This window comes from Zonotrichia leucophrys, chromosome 3 (assembly GCF_028769735.1).
Source record: "Zonotrichia leucophrys gambelii isolate GWCS_2022_RI chromosome 3, RI_Zleu_2.0, whole genome shotgun sequence".
In the NCBI taxonomy this organism is placed as follows: Eukaryota; Metazoa; Chordata; class Aves; order Passeriformes; family Passerellidae; genus Zonotrichia; species Zonotrichia leucophrys.
The window spans coordinates 42,229,839-42,251,194 of NC_088172.1; the positions used below are offsets into that span (position 1 = coordinate 42,229,839).

The 21,356-nt window shown below is 38.9% G+C and overlaps 1 protein-coding gene across 2 annotated transcripts in view; it reads right to left on the reverse strand.

Annotated features, from left to right (window-relative positions):
- CEP85L (centrosomal protein 85 like) overlaps positions 1 to 21,356 on the reverse strand; it is a 134,847-nt gene that overhangs the window by 14,914 nt on the left and 98,577 nt on the right. For both annotated transcript variants that reach the window (XM_064707953.1, XM_064707952.1), the window contains exons 4-5: positions 12,805 to 12,926; positions 1,731 to 1,848 (exon numbers count right to left, since the gene is read on the reverse strand). In XM_064707953.1, coding sequence (XP_064564023.1) covers positions 1,731 to 1,848; positions 12,805 to 12,926 — 240 coding nt within the window. The remainder of the gene's footprint in view (positions 1 to 1,730; positions 1,849 to 12,804; positions 12,927 to 21,356) is intronic.

Below are 21,356 nucleotides of genomic sequence, written 5' to 3' on the forward strand. Positions count from 1 at the left end.
ACACTTTAAAATTGCTATGAATATGCTGAAGTAAGAGACACTTAAGGTTCTCCTAAAGCCGAACATCAATACTAGTCAAGGCTTAGAGCAACCACTCAGAAACAAGCAGGAACAAGCCTGAGACTAGAGCTACAGTCAGAAGGCAGGTCTCCTGCCTTTTGTTCTGTATAGCAAAACTTCCATCTCCACTGCCCAGAGCCAGAAGAGCATGAAATGGAAGTTGGCTGCATGTGGGATGAAAAAGGAGATGCACCCCATTAGGCATTCAATTTCAAAATTCTTTTAATAACAGAAATTGGTTATCTTTCAAAATACTGTCTGTATAATTTCTTTAACTAGCGACATTCCTTCAGCAAAGTATTAAAAGATTAAAACCTTCATTAAACTAGATTTGCTTCTATAAATTTGTCTTATAGAAGGCAAGCAGAAAATCAAATACAAATCAAGGAGAAACCCAAATACATTATAAACTTTCAATCTCCTTTAAATTATGAAAGAGGAATGCACCTGCTGCTTTATTTGAAGCATAACATACTAAGATATGTGCACTAAAATTTCAGTTTCTGCAATATTGTTTCCTTTGTTTGTCTGGGTTTTTTGTTTGCATCTTCTCTCCCACGCCCCCCAACCCACCGCCCCCCCCCCCCCAAAAAAATCTTAACCTACAAATTAGGTTAAGATCAAATTAAGCTAAACCCTTACATTCTGAAGTATTTTGTAAAAGAAAATCTGGAAGCAACAAAAGCCTAGACATTCCTAGGTGTCTCAAAAAGTCTTTGTATACCTACGTTCAACTGAGGCTCCACTTGAATTTCTCTGCTGTCACACAAACCACAGTCTCAGCTTATGTACAGCTGTGTTATTCCAAGTACACAAATAACGTCATGCTGAAGCACCCTAGCTGAGATCCTACTGCAGTGCTTGTGACAGAAAAAGATAACATAATAAAAGAGGGATAGAAAAGCTATTTCCCTGCATATCTGCCTTTAAAAATCCCTTGCTGCAATGTCTTTTAGATATACCAAGGCCTGGAGATGGAATTTCTGCACTGTAAGCAGCCACAGTCTTCACACTCATCTGCATTTCTTGGTGAACCTTTGCTACCTCATCCTTATGCTACTTGATACTTGTGCTAGGTAGATGAAACTTAGGACAAGTATACTCAAAACACCACCAGACATTCCCTTTCAGACTAAGTGCTCCCTAGAAGCACTAGACCATATCCTTTTCAAGTTCTTGTCAAAAGGTATTCCACCAGTCTGTTTGCCTTCTCCCATCTCCTCCATCTACTCTATCCATAAAATCTAACCATCTAACCAGGAGAGCAGTACCTCCTCATCTTCAGAAAACCTCTCATGAGTTATTTTCAGATACTCTCCTAGCAAACTATTTTTTCTCCTACTATCTCCCTGTAGGACTACCATACACGGATGCTGTTAAAACTCTTATAAGAGAGTCACAATCCTTCATTGCTATTTCATTTTATCAGACTTGATCTTATCAGTCTTCAAGTATGAACAAGACTTGAACAAAACTTAGATTTCTGCAAATATAAAGTAAACTACAACACTTAGAAGGTCTTCTCTACACAATTTGCAGCTATGCAATTACACAGCCATCAAGAGTCACAAAAGATCTACGCTCTGGCCTGCAGAAAATTGTGAAGATGCTTTTAGGTGCCAGGTGCTGGGCAGTGGAAAGCTTTGCTGAAAGAAAAGCATTCATCCTACCTGTAAGTTACTCAGGTATGGTTCTTCGCAGTTCACAAGATGGCTCAGTCTTGCATGTTGAGCTCGTATTTCATTCTCCCTTATCTTCTGATGTAAACTGTTAATTTGCTGATTCTGCCTGTAATACACAAATTTAAATTGGGGGGAAAAAATTAATGGAACAGAGATTAGAAAAATGGAGATCTTAAGACTTATACTGAAGAATACACTAACAATGGTATTCAACTATCCAGGATCTACACTAGCCGTGGGTTTTTTCTCACTGCAGCCAGACTGCAACTATAGAAATGCAATTTGGAAACTCTTATCAATTTTGTGTGGGCTGAGGGCTGCCACAGTTAGAAGTATAAGCAGGGAAAAGCATACAGAAAGCAGAACAAAACCAAACAAAAATGGCACCTTGATTTCACTTGGAATTCTGCTTGGCCCCTCTCTTTACTAAAGCTGACTTCTGATAAAAGCGGAGGAGATTTGCAAATCAGGAGGAACAGAAAGAACTTAAGAAAAGGTCATTACATAAGATAATCAGCACAGCTTCCCTACAATGTCTTGCTTTTTGCTTTGCTTAAGACTTTCTCAATCAACTGCTTTACATCAGATGTACCTTCCCCTAGGGTAAAATACTGCACTATGTGCTACCACAAGTACCACACACCAACTGCTTGGCCAGTGTACAGCAGGAGCAGCATCAGCACTGTATCACTATTTAATTATAACACAAATTGTATCACTGCTTAAATCCTGACTGCATTTGAACTAGGCGGGACTGCAGGGCAAACACCTGCTAGGTCTCTGCCCCAGCACAAACCACAGCCCCACGAGGTGTGCAGTAACTCTCCATGGAGCAATAGGCACCTCAAAACCTGACCCAGAGTGGAGCTGTCAGCACCCACCAGAAACACACAGAGACCTTTTCAGTAAGCCTTAAACCAATTTTGTGCACTCTGTAATTTTCCTTCTATTTTATTCTAGGATATATTTGCATGCAAGCAAGAAATTTTTTTTTCACAGTTTCACCTAAGCATGGAGCATGACTGGCTTTTCTGAAAACAACGATGCTGAACCCAGGTGACTAAACCCAGTATTAAGAGGAGAAAAATGGCAAATACAGGTTAACTTCAAGGGAAAAGACCTTTCCTGTGCACACACTGGAAAAGCAAATCCTGCAAAGCATATAGAAAAATATCAAACTCTGTTGCTTTTTTAAAAATTTGGAAGGGTTGTGTTTAGGAAGAACATCTTGGAAACATTAGAATGTGTTCAAAAAATATGCATTATATAAGCTATAAACTAATACCAAATATGTATTAGTTGGAAGGATGCCAACTGCAAATTTTACTAGGATGCCAAAACTGCAAATTTTACTAGGATGCCCCCAGCTGAAGGGGCCGTTCTAGCTACTCACATTCTTCTAGCTAGTTATCAGCCAACTGTACCCCTATTATTTGGTTTACAAAAGCTAGAACATATTCTAAAAATATTTAATATAGTTGAAGTTTTAAAATGTTTTAGAACATATTTTTCTGTTTCCCTGTTTTTATATCTATAAAAACAGCAATGGATGGAAAACCAGTATATGTAAGTTGCCATTTATTGGTACCTTAGAACGATTTATTGAACATGAATGCATAAAGAGAACGTATTTATGTGACTCTGTAGAAAATCTTAAAATATTTTGTATCAGCACAGGTGATTTTGAGGCTTCCCTATTCCCTCTACTATCTAGACTGAACAAGCTTGTACAAATACAAAAGGAGTATGTGACATCAGAAGGCTGTGCACAATTCTGGTTGTCATCTGTAAGATGGCACTACAAACAAAAAGCTTCCAACTTATTTTGGAAGATTAGGTAAAGGAATATGCTCTTAACTTGTAAGAGACCTTATAAAAGCCCAAAATTTGTACAATTATACGAGAAAATATGAAGTCTCAATGACTTCTGTGCATGTCTGGTCACAGAGAAAAAAATTATTTAGTATGAATTATTCCAACCTATGAACTGAAGCAAATTTTTATTTTTTTATCACTTTATTACTTCCCAGACAGATCTATTAAAAATTCATTGTTTTAAAATTATTTATCCATTCGTCACATATCCCTTGAAAGCACTACAGGATTTTCTGTTTATGGCTGATTGTAATTTAGCGGTGCCTCCCCTCCCAGGCAGGATTTCAAGAGTCTGAACACTACAGTCTGGAGAATATGTTTTAAAATATTTTTGAACTACCATTGTAGTTTGAGCTACATTATTATATTTCTTTTCATAATCCTTTCCCTACCCTACCAAATCTCCATTGCAAAAAAGGTGAGACAAGTTAATCCAAGATGAGACAGAACACAGAGTTTAACTAGCTTGCTTCTTTTCACTCTGCAAAGCACTAAACTCTCCATTATATAACCTTGACAACAAAACACACTGTAGAAATGTTTTAAGGCTGTGTAGACCCCACAACCTCTTCACATAACAGCTTCTATGAAAACAACATTAACCTCATGGCACCCTGAAACAAACACTTTGCTGCATAACCAGAGAGTCTGGTTTATTCAAAAGGAATTTAGAAATTTCAGTTGCTCTCAAAAACACAGGCTGCCTATTACAGTGGGAACACGGCCCTCAGAAGCCTTCCCATTAGCAATCTATCAGCCCAGCACTTCCAAAAAGCAAAACCAAATACAATCAGCCTTTAGCATTTAAGTGCCTCCAAGTTTCTGTCAAGCTCCTCAACCTTTAGTGCTTCTAGAAGCCATCTGAGTACAAGTGGGCACAGCTCTGGGCATGGGGGAATCTGACAGGAATGCAGCCTTCAGTGCACAGAAACCAGACCTCACTTTACACATCTGGGTTCAGTGAAAATGCTGTACCTAGGCACATGGAAACTGCTTTCCTTCACAATGTCCTTATTTTTTTTCCCCATAAGTGAGCGTTACAACTTTATGCTGACAGCGAAGGAAGAGTTACAGGTGTACTACGTGAGTGTCATGGCACTTTTCACATGGTTTCATTCAGCCCCTTTGTCCAAATGCAAAAATCACTATTTTACTTCAAGTGTCCATCTTGACACATCCCCTCCCCTTACACTCAGACTAAAGTAGAAGAGAACTGGAGGCAGTACCCTGATCCGAAGTCATCAACCAACAAAAGGAACTCGGAGCTGAGAATTTTGTTTAAATAAAATAAATAAAAGTTCAAATATTAAAATAAATCAGAAAAGACAGGAATAAAAACCATCCTTTTGGAAAGGACATTTTAGTTTTCCGTATGTAAACTGATCTTCCAGAAGGAAAAGGCATTAAAAGATGCATAAACTATAAATATTCTACCCAATCAATTAATGCGAACATGAGACTAATGACCTTGTTTTCACAAACACTTCTGACACAAATCTTTCCAGCTGTCCCTCAAGGTGTAATATTATTTCCAGAAACTGGGGTTGGCAGTGCAGAAACAGACAAAAAGAGAATCTAAACTTCTCTCATGGTAGGAAAAGCCTGCCGGGTAGTTACCCACAGAAGAGTTGTGCACTGAAGACATCTTGTCTTTTTCTTCAGGTATAATGATTTAAAGGGATATTTTTTTCCTTCAGAATGTGCCTGTTTGCTATATTTTTATCATCCTTTTTTTTTTTAATTTCACTGATATACTGAACTATGCCTTTTCAACCCCTTTTGAACCATAAATAACCTGAGATCAAATCCTCCCTGTACTGCTCTCAGGTGCAATCTTTCAGAGGGAACTTCGCAGAAGTGATGGGTTATCCAACAACATACAAGACTCAAGTGGTGGTTGCGTGCTGCTCTATGGTCTCCTGAACCAGGTTTTATGTCCCAGTTTCCACATGTTAGATATTCTAGTTAGATTATTCACAGAAAGCCCTATCATTTCCACAAAGTAATGGCTTTGGCTTATTTCCAGGTCTTAATAAACACGCGTTTTGCTCCTTTTTTTTCCATTACCTTCAACATTCTTTATTTTTGTAAATGAAACTTCAAGGCTTCAGTCATGCTTCACTACTTCAGACCAATGATATTTTGTTAGGAAGGAAAAATTTAAAACCTGTCATGGCAGATTGTACCATTCTCTCATTTTTCCTAGAATTACCAATTTCCCAGAATTGCCACCCCTTCATGAAATCCTAACACTAGAGATTAGGCTAGCAAAGATGCTGATTCTGTGTAATTATTTCCTTGGCATTTGAGGAGGGTAGTACTCCTTATCTGTCTTTCTGCCTGCCACAAACACTTCCATTCATAATTCCCCCTCTACTTAAAGGCTGTCTAGAATTCAGAGGAAAATTTCTAATGCTACTTGACCCTAACTAAATCTATTGATATAGCAAAAAGAAAGTTAGAACCATAACCATGACTTACCACTGGAAAGAGGAAGGCCTTTATTTTGATTCAACTGCAGTTCTGTCCTTTAGCTCAAACAATCCCTTTTGAAAATTCAAGTCAGCACAGAGAATGTGGGGTAGCAGAGAACAGCAGTCAACTCAATGTACACAAGCCTGGACTGTCTTCAGAGACCAGCATTAACAAACTACTTAATTTAAAACTGATTCTCCTTAATTCTCAAAAATATTTTTATGACATAACTGACATTCATATAGTTTTTCTCACATTCATGCAGGACAAGTGTGGACACATGCTTATACAGACACTCACATATGCATTTGTCTGGAAATAAACCATCTTTCTTGAATCTGGGACCAGTTCACCCGTTCTCCATAAGCCCATCTTAGAAACGCACATCTGCCAGAGAAGCACTTTGACCCCCCAACTTCTAAGCTATTCTTCTTAACTTTAATTTTTAAATTAGTGTACATCTAAGTCCCGCACTCTAAGTCAAGGTAAGATCAGTATCTTCAAACAATTCAGGGACTTTAGCACAGAGCTTCCTCCACCACAGAGGGGACAGTAGTAACTTCCTAAGAAAACAAATGGCAAGGGATGCTTACCTTCAAAAGTCACAAGTTAAGAAGAATTTTCTGCTTTAGGTGAAAATGTCTGAGCAGACTTCTTCAGAATCAGGATACAAAGTAAAATACAACATGGATCTATATTACAGATATGATTTATTCCATACTGCAGCTGAAGGTACACTGCTTTGTTTTGTTGCTTAAGAAGTTGGATACAAATTTTTATATCCCTTTGTTTTAGAGGCACGATCTCTTGGGACCAAAAGTCCAACGTGCAGAGTACTGATAGGGAAAGAGATCCTTAGTACACAAAGTCCTAAAAACAATGTGAATACATTTTCCGGAATTTGGAAGATAATGCCAAAGAACGCAAACATCAGCAAAGTTTATGAGAAAAGACCTCCAATTTCCTATGCAATAAAGTCTCTTTTTTTTTGTGAAATTGTTCTAAGCGAACATTTCTTCCAGTCAAAGCAGAACTTATCTTGAAGGAAATAGGGTAGCAATACCTTGGGGAGTTGAGACATGATTTCTGCTCTGTATGGATTGGTTTTTCATGCTATTTTTGAATGACTTTTCTGAAATGCATAAAGTTTGAAATGCTTGCCTGACACACTAGCCTGAGGTGAGCTAGTGCTAAAGCAAGGCAGGCAAGAGCACAGCTAGGAACCTTCTCAAAAGCCTTGTGCTACTTAATCAAGGGAGTGAGGCATGAGAGGGAAACAGACACATCACTTTCGAGAGTGGGCTGCACTCTGCCTCCCATGGTGGGAGCTCTTCACCTCCCACAGTCTCCTGCCAGGACAAACACAGAGCAACTCTTGCACCTCCCCTGCAGTTCTCTGCCAAATACTAGAACTTCCTACAAATATTTAAATCTACAAAATACAAAATAGTTTAGCACCAGTTCCACAGAGAAGTATCTGGGATGGCAACTGACCAAAACTCCCCAGTGTTGTACTGCAAAAAGCAAACACCACTCAACCACAGCTGATGAGAGACAAGCACTCAGCCTGTGGGAGGCCAGTTTGGACACTTCATAGAAGATGCGCTCATCAGCTGCAGAGATCTCAAAAAAATAACAAAAACTACTTGATGACTAAAAAACATTACCCAGGAGGAAAGATTAAGTTATATCAGGAAAAATTTTCTAACATTTGAGCTAATTAATCACCAAACTGCCCAACCCAGAAAAGCTACAGAACATCTGGTACTCCACATACCAATAGTGTAACTATCCAGTGACAGCACTACTGCTTGCCTTTCCCAGGCCCTGGCAGCTGGTTAAATAGGTGATTTCTAGCCCAACAACCTCTATTTATTGCCAAGATCTAGGTTATTGGATGAAAACTAATTTCACCAGTGTAACTAGCATTCACATCTGAATAAGTGACATTTTCAAATAGCTAAAATTATTACTCTGTAACAAAACCTTCCAGAACATTTACCAGCTCAAGACACACAGAAGCCTCATCCACAAGTTACCTGGGTGATTTGTGATATTGGAAAAAGATAATGGCATCTTTTAAACACTTTTATTGGAAGCAAAGTGTATTTTATACAGCAAAGCACTCTGAGGAGGTTCCTTGCAGCCCCACTCCCTGCACAGGACTCCCTCTTATACAAGCATGCACTCAACACGAGTGGTATGAAGCTTCAGGTTCCTCAAAAATGGCATCAAATTATCACTCAGGATATGCTAATGCTGCAGATCTTAACAAGCAAATCAAAATTAAATGAATCACAGCTTTATACTAGCATTAAAATGAGCACTATCAGAGCACATACAGCTTCATGTCATCTACTGAAGTCAGGACAATTTGGTACGAGGCGAAGAAAATCTACTTCTCTTGTCACAGTGAAAACTTCTAATCCTAATTCAGAATTGGATTCAAAAGTTAATGACTTAGCAAGTATTTTAAGAATGTATATGTTGCTACAGTCTGAGGGATAACAGTTATTCACTAAAATTGCACTTCCAAATCTGCCTGTCCTGTTCAAATGCTCTTATGCTGTCTGCAAGAGAACACTGCATGCACAAGTGTTATTCTCAGCAGCTTGTGTCATATGTTCGGATATTTGGCATTTATTCATGGAGCTACTACATGCATCCCCTGCCACACAAACTCTGCCAGGACCACACTAGAGATATCCACAGTGCCAGGTCAGCCTCAAAAGACATTCAGCATTGCACTAAACCCTACAATTTCAGTGGTGTTAATGTACTGAACAGAGGAGCAATGTGAAGAATTAAAATGCGATGCTGTGATTTTCTAAACCAATGCAAACACTGCTGGCTCCCTCTGGTGCTAAATCTAATGCAGTGTTACACACTAAGCTGCCAGAGTAATAAGGCAATGATATAATCCAATTATTTTGTTCAGCAGGTGACAGACATTACAGTAATAAGTGCTGCAGCAGGAAATTTCCTCTTACAAAATCCTTAAGTCCTCATTCATGGCCTGTGTAACAGTTCTTATGTGGAAAAATCATGAGACACACCTTAAAGAAGTGCCACTGTGTTCTGGTACACACACACAGAGCAGGCTTGCTTTCCTGCACCATGCTTTCACTTCTGAAAGTAGAGTCTTCCCCTCATTTTCTTAAGAGTAGACTTAAAAAGCATTTCTGGTTTCTACTTATTAACTTAGCAGTGAGCCCTAGAGCAGTTTTAAAAAGCAAACCAAAACCACTTTTAAACCCATTCATTTATGCTGTGTACTACTCCAATTAATGCTAAATAGACTACACAAAATACATCAATTTAGTTTATCTATTACTAAACCTGTTCAACACAGCATACAGATTGAAAATCAAGGTACTTGTTCTATTCTCAGGCTCAAGCGGCTCTTTGGGATTTTAAAAACTTAAAAATGCTTGCATTTCTAGTGACACACCAAAGTATCCAGATATTATGATTCAAACTGTTAAGCATTACTCCTTGAATTGTTTTTTAAGTATTAGAAACTTACTTGCTACTATTCCTATCTGGTAGATTTCCAATGCAAAAGAAGGAAATTTAATAATCTAATCTAGAAAAGCCGATTTTTTTTTGCCTTTTTATTTTTGTGTGGAAAGAAGGAAAGCAGGCAGCATGTTTCACTTTCCTTCTGCTCTTTCTCCCTTTTTTAACAAGACCAAGGTACAACAGCCTGAAGATACTACTCTGTACAGAGCATCCATTTCCTACATATCAACAGATTTAATAAGCACTGCTATGAAGAACAAGGTGCGTGATGTTAATCTCCTCCACTTCCTCAATAAGTGGGACACCAGTACAATTCCCAACAAAAGAGTGTTTAACCTTAAAAAAAAAGGGCTCATGACCCTGTGGATGAACGGGAGGCTGGTGACAAGGGCAGGAGGGAGGAATTGCTGGTGTGCCTCTTTCCATCCAGCTGTTCCTTGCACTTGCCAGCAGCACACAGCTGGGTCTGGGGCACCGTGCCAGCTGCTGTCCCGCTCCTCTGGCTAGCAGGCAGCAGGAGGTTCACAGAGCTCTCCTGAGCTCCTGTCCTCTCAACTACCAGATTGTGAATTCAGCATACAACTTAAGGAAACTGCATCTTTTATAACTCTGTGAAAACCACATGTACAAAGAGCCCTCCCAGCAAACACCTCCTACCTAACCTCATTCAACAAATTACTTTCTTCTCCATTTGTCCAAAACAAATTTTATTCTGCAGTTTAGCTACCACCATGTTGAATTAACTACACTTTAGCAAACTTTATGTTTTTTATTTTAGGTCACTACTCCCAAAGAAATTCAGACTCTGAAAAGAAGTTTAAATTAAGCTCAGGAAGACCAAGAGCTAGAATACTTAGGTTTACTCCCAAATACCATTCTAAACTCAGTGCAAGAAGGCCCAGTGCTCCCACGTGCTAAATGAAGGTAACACCACATTTTCATTTAGTGCTGCTTTGTGCCTTGAAGAAAGGTAGTTTTCACACCTAAGCCTTATTAACACCCCATCTAATAAGAAATGTAACACTAGTGCTTCTTAATGAAGTTCTAGTTCAAGGTTTTTGCACAGCAGATATGTACCATTTTCCTCATGAGTGAAACCAAAAGTATTTTTATGTATCACAGAAAGCACTATCTCTTTAAAAAAAACCCTGAACAATCTGATGTTAAAACTTTGTAAATATGCAACATCAATTTGTATTAATCTTGAAAATACAAATCCACTTATGTTTTTATTTCATTTTAAAATACCTTTTAGACAAATATTTTGCTCAAATGGAAATTCAATATTCAAAGAAGAGCCTGTTCTGTTACACTGCATTATTACAAATTACAGTATTTAACACCAAGTATCTACTTGAATATGTAACATCACTAAGTGGTCTGTTCCATTTCAATAGCTTCCAAATTGTATGTTTCCTTTTCAGCTGAATGAAAAGAAATTATCTAAGCAGACTTCTGGTGAGAAATCCTGAAGGAACTGTATTCATTATCAGAAAGTCACACAAAAGAAATTACTTGTACAAAAAACGAACCAGCACACCATCACTGGTTATCAAGAAATAGCTTTTCTTCCTCCACATGGACAGTATCAGGTAATATTAGCAGGCAGCCCAGGTTGCAGTCATTTCAGAAACTACTTCCTTGACTGTAAACACACTTTCAGCATGAGAAGAGCAACACCAACTGCATTTTCAGCTGCCAGTGTGTAACAAGCCTTCATATAGAGCACACAGGACAGTAAGCCCAGCAGAGGCTTAGACAACTAAAGACTGTTGTCATTACACTGCAAGGGTTCCATATTGTTGCCCCCTTATTACAAGAGTTTCATACCTCCTTGATCATTCTCATGGACAGCTCCTCTAGGCACTGACTCTTCCTTCTCACAGTGGCCAACTGACTCCAATTCCCTCAACCAACCAATCCACTCTTTCATAGCACTCTTCTTCTTATTGGCTACAGGTGTGGCCTGTTAAAGTCAGGCCTGCTCCTGATCTTTAATGATTTGCTCAGCTGCAACTTCTTAGGGGTAAGATTACTTTCTGTGCTACCTTTATTTGCTTATATTCTATCCTCCTACAGAAGACCACCCCAGCCATCATGAGCAATGCGCTCACAAACTGCTGACAGCCCAGACCCCAGGAGCTGGGCTGCAGGTTTGCTACTGCAGCATTACTACTGACTCAGCAAGCCTGAAAAAAACCCACTGTAATTTAGATGGCCTTTAAGCAGCTGATCAAAAGGCTCTGACAGAGGAGGTGTAAACAACAGCCGAAGATGTTTCCATTTTAACTTCTTATCCCCTTAGGAGATCTGCAGGAGAGCTGGCAGAGTGGGATGGTGAGCCCATGCCTCAGTTCCTAACTGTGCCATCTTTGCTGCAGCAGCAGGTAAACCCATGCTAACATCCTAGATCCAACTGGGGAACCCAGTGACAACTTCAGTGATTGCTGAAAAGCCACCACAGCTACTGGCCAGAGTGCTAAGGGACAGAAACACCTTCAGCCACTGCAATGCCTCATTCTGTTGCAATAGAGGAATGAACAGATCTTGCACAAGCCTAATCCTCCTGGTACTAGAAACTGTGAGTTTGGGAAGTGAGTTGCTATTAAGGCCCATTCAGATTGACAGGAATTTTAATACAAGCTTATATATTTATTGGCATAAAGATTCTGGATTTAATGATTTATGTTTTTTTTAACCAGTTTTTTGTATGAGGACTTGGATAGGACTTTACTGCTGAATATTACTACAAAGGCCAGTTCCTCAAAGTTTTATCAACTGGCTTCAAATATTTCTGTACTTGTGATGGAAAAGAAAATCAGCACAATGAAGCTGACCAATTTCCACCTTGGAACTCCCTTACAAGCAGAAAGATGTCCTATACAAACCTGTAGCCTGGAGAGAAGCTAAGAGGGGAACCTGACAGCAGAAGTGGCTCTTGGGCTCACCGCTCCTTTTCCACTCCAGAGGCACTAAACCTCCTAAATACATTTCAAACTTTGCGTAAGACTTTAGGCCAGCTGCCAGTCTTCTCTCCTAGCAGGATTAGCTCCTACATACTTGTGCATAAATAGTGGCTGGACTGAAACCTAACAACTTTTCCAAGTAGCTCTCCTGAAAGCCGGCTTTTACACTGTAGCTTTTACTTCATCATCTAATCTAATTAATGCAGCAGGAGCTGGGTACTTACCTATCAATCACAAACTCCTTCTGTCTTAGCAGCCCTTCTTTTATTTTCATTAGAGACTCCCAGTTGCTCGAGTCCTGATAGCTGGTAGCTGGGTAACTTGAACGAGATGTTCCAGGTGAAACCTGCATAAAACAATTGTAGGATTAGGCCCCAAAACAGTGAAAGTAAATAATGTACTACATATTACAGCATTTACAAAGTGGTTTCCTCTTACAGAAACCTAAGGACTGTTTTTCAGTTTAATTCAGATTTGCTTTGTACAAAACAACTGGATTTATAAACAAATTTCTGGAAACAAACTTCAGTCCAGTGTCACTGATGTTATAATTTCTCTACTAAACAATTCATAGCTCTGAAAGCAGTTTGGAACGAAAAGCTCACTTAGAATTAACTATCTCATCAAGAGGAAGAGCATAAAGCGTTCCTATCATATCCTGCTGCAATCCTTGCAGCACTTGAAAGGGCAGGGCTGGGTAAACTCAGACCTGCTGGTAACGGCAGGTAACAGTCACCACTGCCCTGTTCAACTCCTGCCCATAACAGTTTTCTCTTTACAGGGAAAGAGACATTTCCCTTGATGTGTGAGCACTTAAATACAGAATATGGGAATCTGGTTAAATTGTAAGGAAATACAACCTTCACAAGTAATAGGTTTCAGGCTTTCTATTAATTTTCACAAAAAACCAGGCTTCATGTCTTGTCACAAACTGAGGGCAACAACTGACCTAAATATGAACCAACACGATCATGCTTTGGAAGAGAAGTAAAAAAACTGGGACATTTAACCAAGAAAGCATTTATGACAAATTTATTACAAATATTTGCATCAGAATTCACATAAGGGAAGGTTTAAGCTAGAGCTTCTGAGATCAAGCTGAGGAGTCCCAGCATCAGCTGCCATGAAGTATCATTTAATCTTTCACCAGTTTTTTGAATCACTGAAAAGCGATAACTCTTTATTTTCTGAGAAGCATTCTGGACAATGCTGTCTATGTTTTTGAAAAAGAGCAGAAGGAAAAAAAAGTGAAAACATGGCTATTTTAAAAAGAAGTACTTTAAGCTCTTTTTTCTTTTATAGCGCCACAATGTTTTAAATTTCATCCGAAATTACAACAAACTGTATTAAGACCAAGACATATGATCAACAGTTAAAATAAGTTAAACAATTGCCAAGCACTGCATGCTTCTGGTCAAAGTTTTACTGTGGATTTATAACACTGAATGGAAAGAATTCATTACTTAAACCCCAATAATACCATGAGGTACTAAAGTCAGGAGCCAATTCCCCACAATTATAATTGCTTCTGTAACTTTAAAAAGTATTTCTTCCCATTCAGTTTACTTCAGTTCAATCCCTAGCTTGGTCACTGATGTGTTTCTGCACATTTAATCCCTTTGAATTCAGAACCTAAAATTAGGTAAGATGACAAGACTTAAAATTTCTAAAAATCTTTCAAGACTGTTATGCCCCCAGGTCCAATTTATCTGCTTCAGGGAATATTTCTTTTGCTTAACAAACTGGAGAGCTTCAATAGTAAAATCAGTTATGAATAATTAAAAAAACAAACAAACAAAAACTGACCACAAAAACCATCAACAGTTCTACACATTAAATACTGCATACCAATTAAAAACAAAATCTGAACTGGTGATATAATTTTTTTTTTTTTTTTTTTTTGTTTGGGCAGTGATCTAATAAATTCAGGAAAGTAACACATATGTAGAGTCTTTACAGCTTAGAAGTTTATTTTGCCTGGGTTGCTCCATCCAGACCACATCACTTCACAGTCATCTTTGGTGCTTACGGAATACCGTGGGATTCCCACATACTGTTCTGTATTAGTTACACATATGACTGGCTGAATTGAGAGGCACCAGCACAAACCTATTCCAGGTAAAGTCTCACAGTGACCCACGCCATGGCGTGCAGTCCAAAGTGACAACATCAGGAACTATCACTGAACTTCATGTTATGAACATTTTTCCTTTGTTTTTCCCACTATAGTGCTGATTAATGCTTTCCTACATCCACCTCAACACCACTACACTACAGTCAAAAGAGAAAAAAGACACAGTCCTTACTGCAGCTGGGATTCAATCTTTACTTCTCAGAGCCAGAATTTCTTTCTCTACTCAAGAGAACACCCACAAGCATTTGACATGAGGAACAGGAAATATATGGCATTATAAAGCCAAATCAATTTATTGAGCATGATTAATTTTGTCTTTAAAACTGAACTATAAAAATGAAGAGATTAAAGACAGCAATTTAAATACAAATCTGTCTCAAGAATGAAGACATTCTGGAAGTCACTGGTGGTTTCTTTAAGAGAATTTTTCAATGCAAACCCTTTATTTCCATCTAGCACCTCTGCAAACATTAATTTGCAGTGAAGTTGGAAAAAAATCTCCTTTAAATATGGTAAAATAAGTAAGTATACAAGTCAAATATTGTAGCTGCTGAGAAGCAATGCAATGAGTTTTGCAAAGTTAAGAACAGAGCAATATTTTGTGAATTATATGCCAACAATAGTGTGTCAGTTTGGGGTTTTTATTAAATCTAAAACATAAAGTCTCCATAGATTACTTACTGAGATGCTTAAGCTTTGGAGTATACCCAATCCTATGGACTATATACAAGCTGTATACACATATGTAACAGCAAATAGAATATTACTTTATATTAAAATTGTGTGCTTCTATTTTTCACTCTGAACAAATGAAGACAACAAAAATGTTTGACTCTGATATCATGTTTCATCCAATTATAAAAAAATAAAACGAATATACTAAAAATACTTCTTAGCACTTCCCAAAATAACAAGACACTTCACTCATTTATGAGCACATGGTGTTGACTACTACAAAAAGCTTTCTAGCTGCTTTGAATTGTGTGGTAACACACAGGCAGCCCGCTTACGTTTGAGTATCTTGTCTCCTAAGGATATCAAACCAAATAGTGAGACCAGATACACTTCCAGGAGTCATATTTAGAAAGCCATCCACAACTCCAAGCCCTTAACTTGAATCGTCCACAACTACAAAACAAAATACCATCTGGAAAGACATAGCATTCTTTTCTATCTGTCCTACAAAATACAACTATTTTTGTCACCTGGCACCTCTTCTGAGAGTATCAGCCTTGTCCTGAGAACATGTGTTCAGTTAGAACAGTATCCTTTGCACAGTAACATCCAAAGGTTCTCACTAGCTTGTTTTGTGACAGAGGCTTGGCAAACCTTCAAGTCACTGTTGAGGCAAACTCAGCTGCTGGGGAAAAAAAACAAACTAAGAAATCTTTGCTGTACTAACCTAGATGCAAATACTTACTGCTGAAACAGACATTGCTGACTGATAGTTTCATGCTTATTGTCAGTGGAAAAACAATTTTTCTGTGGATGGACTGTAACAACATTTAGATAACTTAGATCAAATATGGCTGGGTTTTGAATTGTGCTAATTAAAATTATCTTCTCAAACATGCCCATAGTTTCTGCCTGAAGCAGATCAGGGTCAGCACACAGAGTAGCCCATCATTTCACATGTAACATGCTGTATCATGTCTGATGATGACATTTACTACATCACAAAGTAAAGTCTGAAAATATCAACACAATACTTAATCTCAAAAAAAACCCAAAAACCAAACAACCCCCCCCAAAACCCCAATCGATTTGAAAGAGTTTTTTCATTAAAGTCACAGCTTAAATAATTTAGTGCTGTCCATACTCAAAACTGTAAATGTTCGCAGTCCATTACTAACAACTAGCAGAGCACCAAGAATTATGCCAGGTGAGTGATTCCTTCTGGAAAACTGCTTACACTGCCCTACTCTATCATAAATTCCTGTCCATAGGGATCATTCCTCTCTTGCTGCATTTAACAGGCATTACTCAACAGAAAGAGAATTCCTTGCATCCACAGCTAATCCAAGGCAAAGAATCAACACAAGCAATGTTAGCAGGAGCTAAGGATTCCTTTTCTGACTGACAGCTGAGGAAACAAATACGGGTGACTGCTCAGGCTGCGCCTCAGGGACAGCACTGGATGGATAATGTGGGAGAAAGCAGAGGTGGAGGAGGCAGCAGCAAGCCCAAATGTCCTCTTGTCCTGGAGATGCCTCCTGCCTATGGGTCACCTGTGATAGGAAAAGGTTGAAATCTGTACAGGCAGAGCAGAAGCCACTGAGGAGCTCTGTAACTGCTCCACACTCTAGGCAAGGAAAAATGATTCACCCATCCCTTCCTCCTCACACAGATTTCTTCCTAAGATCAATATCAGGTCAGAACAGCTCCCATAATTGAGACAATCTCAAAAGATCATTCATCCTTTTGCAGGTGAAACGTGACAGGGATGGTGGCTGTCAGGCAAGAAAAACCACAGAAAACTGCAACCATGGAATAAGGCCCTCTTTTAAGGAATGACTTATACAGAAAGGCTGTGCATTGCAGAAATGCACTAGAAACACAGCTACAAAGATGAATCCTCCACACTGTAAAAGACTCTGAGCTGGGCAGAAAAAAAGACTACAGACAAGAATTTATAATTTGTGGTATCTGTACCTCACCACCTACTACTCTACTCTGCTCCATCTTTGCCTTTTAGGGAAGATAGTGTTTCTGCTCAGCAGGATATAATCACTACAATTCTTGGCAGCAACACCTAGGCTGTATCACTTTTTGCCCGTGCTTTCACTAATTTCCAGCAGTCACGGGGGAAAGAACATCTAATCATGCCCTTGCACTTTTATTCCAGTCATGGTATGTGCTGTTCTTTGGGGAATTTCTTTAATGTGAAAAATATCATTAAAGTCAACATTGAAACACCATCAAATGGTGAGGTACTCAAAAATACAGGTGTATTGTAGAGAGGTCAGCACTGCCAACAGCAAAATAAAAATCAATAAGGTTTGGAAAAAAATCACAAACACATACTTCATACAGACATGCAGCCTGCAAAGTAGTTAATACAAGAGAGACCACAGGGAAAATACACTTGAGAGGCATTGACAATTTAACCTGCCTGAAAATCAGCTTAATGCAAGTTCAGGATTGCCTGTATATGGGATGTCAGGTTACAGAAAAAGGGGGTGAAGGAAAGGATAAAGCAGTGACTCTAAACAGCTCTGGCATAAACCCAGTTGCAAGAATATGTCTGGTAATACAATGTGAGGAACCAGAAAGTCACTGGAACAGTAAAACATGTCCTAAGAAGAGAAACTTTGATGGCTAAAAAGCTTAGAATGATTTATGATAAAGAGCTAAATATCACAAAGGCTGAAGATACATGAAATCAGACAGCAAATACCATGTTTCCTAGGTTGAGAGTCCATGTAAACTAAGGTTGATGGAATGGAAACTGACATATGGCAATCTGGGATAGGAGTATCAGGAGAAAATAAACAAACAAAAAACGAGCAAACAACAACAAAAAAAGTCCATCAAACCAACTGAAGAGATGGAGAAAAGCAGCAAAAGCATATCACAAACGACTGAGAGAAGATCCAAATTTTAAGATTTTAGAATCTGCACTGGATGAAGCTTAGGAATTAAAGGGCAAGCCAGTCCTTACTTGATGACACATCAGGACTTCCTCTGAGTTAGGATTAAATAATGCATTCATGTGCCTAACAACACACTGAGTACATTATGCCAAGAACAGAATAATCAGTTAGGCACCAAACTCATCAACAAAAATTCAAGAACCAGAATTAATTTTAGAAGGGATCACCTCGAAGATATACAGCCAGAGCTGAGCTGTACGGATGCTGTATCTGTTCTATGACTTCTTAAAGCTTTTCCAATAAAAAATTAAAATGCTAATGCTATTTACAGACACCACCACTATCATCATAAACTTTGAGAAAGTGGAAAGTTTTCAAAATGGAGAAGAATAAACAGTAATAGCATTCACATGCCTCCTAAAGGCAGCACTCCCTCTAGTCATTACACTTCTACTAACACATTTGTTCAAACTTGCTTTACAAATGAAACCCCCATTGCACACAGGGCAACACACTTAATTCCGACCTCACACATTTTACTCTCATAACCCTGAGAGTAATCTGACAGTCCTGCAATTTACTGGTATTTGTATATTTACTTCTTCCCCAACATTGTTTATACTGCAGCTGAGGCTCCTGAACTTCATCAAGGTCAGGTCTGATAATCACAACAAGGGAGAAAGACACGATCCCTTTGCACAACAGCTTACAAATGAATTAAGAGCAAAGCATTGCAAGTACACGGTTGCTGGGATACGACAAGAGATGGGAGAAAACAAAGGCTAAGGTCAGGTAGCTATTCACCATGGAGGAAAAAAAATCTTAAATAAATAAAAAACAAGCAGAGATTTTTTTACTGATGGCATAGCTACAGAGTTTTGATAGCAACCGCGTGGTCACTTAAATGTGGCACAAATGTACACTGCTATCAAAGGGAGGGGCCTGTTCTCCTGCCTCTTCTCACCACTTCAAACATTCATACCTTTCAGCTCCCTCCCGACAGCCCCAGCAGTCCCGCACACATGAGGGTTATTTGCATCTCAGTCAGACTCTTACCAGATTCACTGCACTGAGGGCCATGTGAGATCTAGCATGGGCACACACTCTTAAGTGGGAAAGCAGTGTACAAGACAACACATTTTGCAATGGCACAGCTCTGTGCTGGATTAGTACGAACACGACCACAAGCTGAATTATCTCAACTACAGGCACTGCCAAACCCTTCCAAAGTATCAGTGTACAGACTGAGCAATTTCCAAGCTTCTGAAAAAAACCCTATTATGCAGCTGCAATGACGTTGTTAAGTTACTGGCCAAGACCTGGTGTTTAGGTAAGCAATCAGTTCAAGAAAATGAACTTGCATAGGAAGATGGCATAACAGAATAAAACCAAAAGCCTCCTGCACTTTATTTTCAAAATAATCCTCCCTGTGTTGGCTCTATGAATCATGACAGCACACACAGGAGCAGCAGCACAGTCCTAGCCTACAGGCAGAGACTGCATGTGTAAGATCCCTGTGTGTTCAGAATCTGCAGTCAGCACGGGATCCGGAATAAAGCAGAAATATAGCAGGGGATTTGCAAGGGAAGGGAACTGGAATTCTGGTCACTGCTTAACTGGCAAGGTTTTGTTCCTTCTAGCATCCCTGATGGTACTGTGCAAAAGCCTCCAAGGACAAAGAAGAAATAGATTAACTCAGGCAAGACTTTGCACGATCCCTAGGGATGCCTGCTGTTAGGGAAGAGTAAAGGGCAGTCTCCCAGAAGAGGCTGCAGCCACCCAGCAGTCCCCCCTGCCTTTCCTGACTCCTCATCTCTGTCCCCTAAGCCCCTACGTTCCTGAAGGGTGAAACCAGCACTCCAGGAGCTGCACAGGGGATGATGATACACCCTCCTCTGCCTATCTTCCCCTCAACAACCACACTTCGCTTGCTTTTATGTGTTCTTATAACATTCCTTCATACTCCATGCAACACCATGCATGCATACTCCATGCAATATTATTTTTGTCATAAATCCTTTCCATTTATATTCTGGCAAATGTTATGAACACAAAACACTTCTAGGTGCCACTTAATATGACGTTAAAAACAACAGTGCCTGGAATTTTCCACTGATAACAACTGGGTCTTTCCTAAGTATAGAAGCACTTGTTTTATTAAGTGTTCATTTTATCTTCCCACTGCATTGAAATTCAAATGTTCTTTACTATAAAAAAGAATTTTAAACATCTGGAGATGAAAGGGAGCTTCCACAAGAACAACTTTTTTTTTTTTTTTATTTTAAACTTTAGTTGAAGTTTCACTGGTAAATTCATGATTTCTTTTTGCTTTTTATTCTGTCCTGGAAAGCAAAGTTACTACAGTTATTCAAAAACACTACTGTTTTATGTGCTCAAAATCAGGGCATGTTATTCACTACAAAAACTTATGAACTGTACAAGTAAGACAGAACAGAGTAAGTTTAGTTTCTTTGTCTGAAACCTGGAGAACTACAATGGGCAAGTACTGACAGAAGTAGCTTAGAAAAAAGGAACAGTTGGCAAAAATCAATCATGAAGGACATGTAAAATCGACATCCTCAACCAGGTTCTGATCATTTATAACAACCTTTAAGTTAAATATACACTGCTAATTCCTACAAATACCAATTTACTGAATGCCAATCTTGATTGTTCGTGATTACTTACTATGCCTGCTCATGGCTAAAGTGGATGCAAAAAGTGACTTAGAAAGCAAGCAAAAAAGCAGCTATTTTTTGCCAGCCTGCACAAACTTTGCAAGGATGAGCAGAGCTGGCCATCAATCTTGCACAGAGTCCTCCTGTAAAATGAAGGTAACAAAAAGAGAGAGCAATTTGGGTGAATATTAGAGGAAAAAAAAACCAACAACCCACACTTACACAGTAATTGGAGAAGAAAACTTAGAAAAACCTTATAAGCACAGAGCACCAAATTCTCTTAATGAAATATGCAAACATGTTGAAAGAGAGGGAAGCCATTGTGGATTTAATGTGAAGCAGGAGCATACATTTGGAGAAAAGTGATGCTC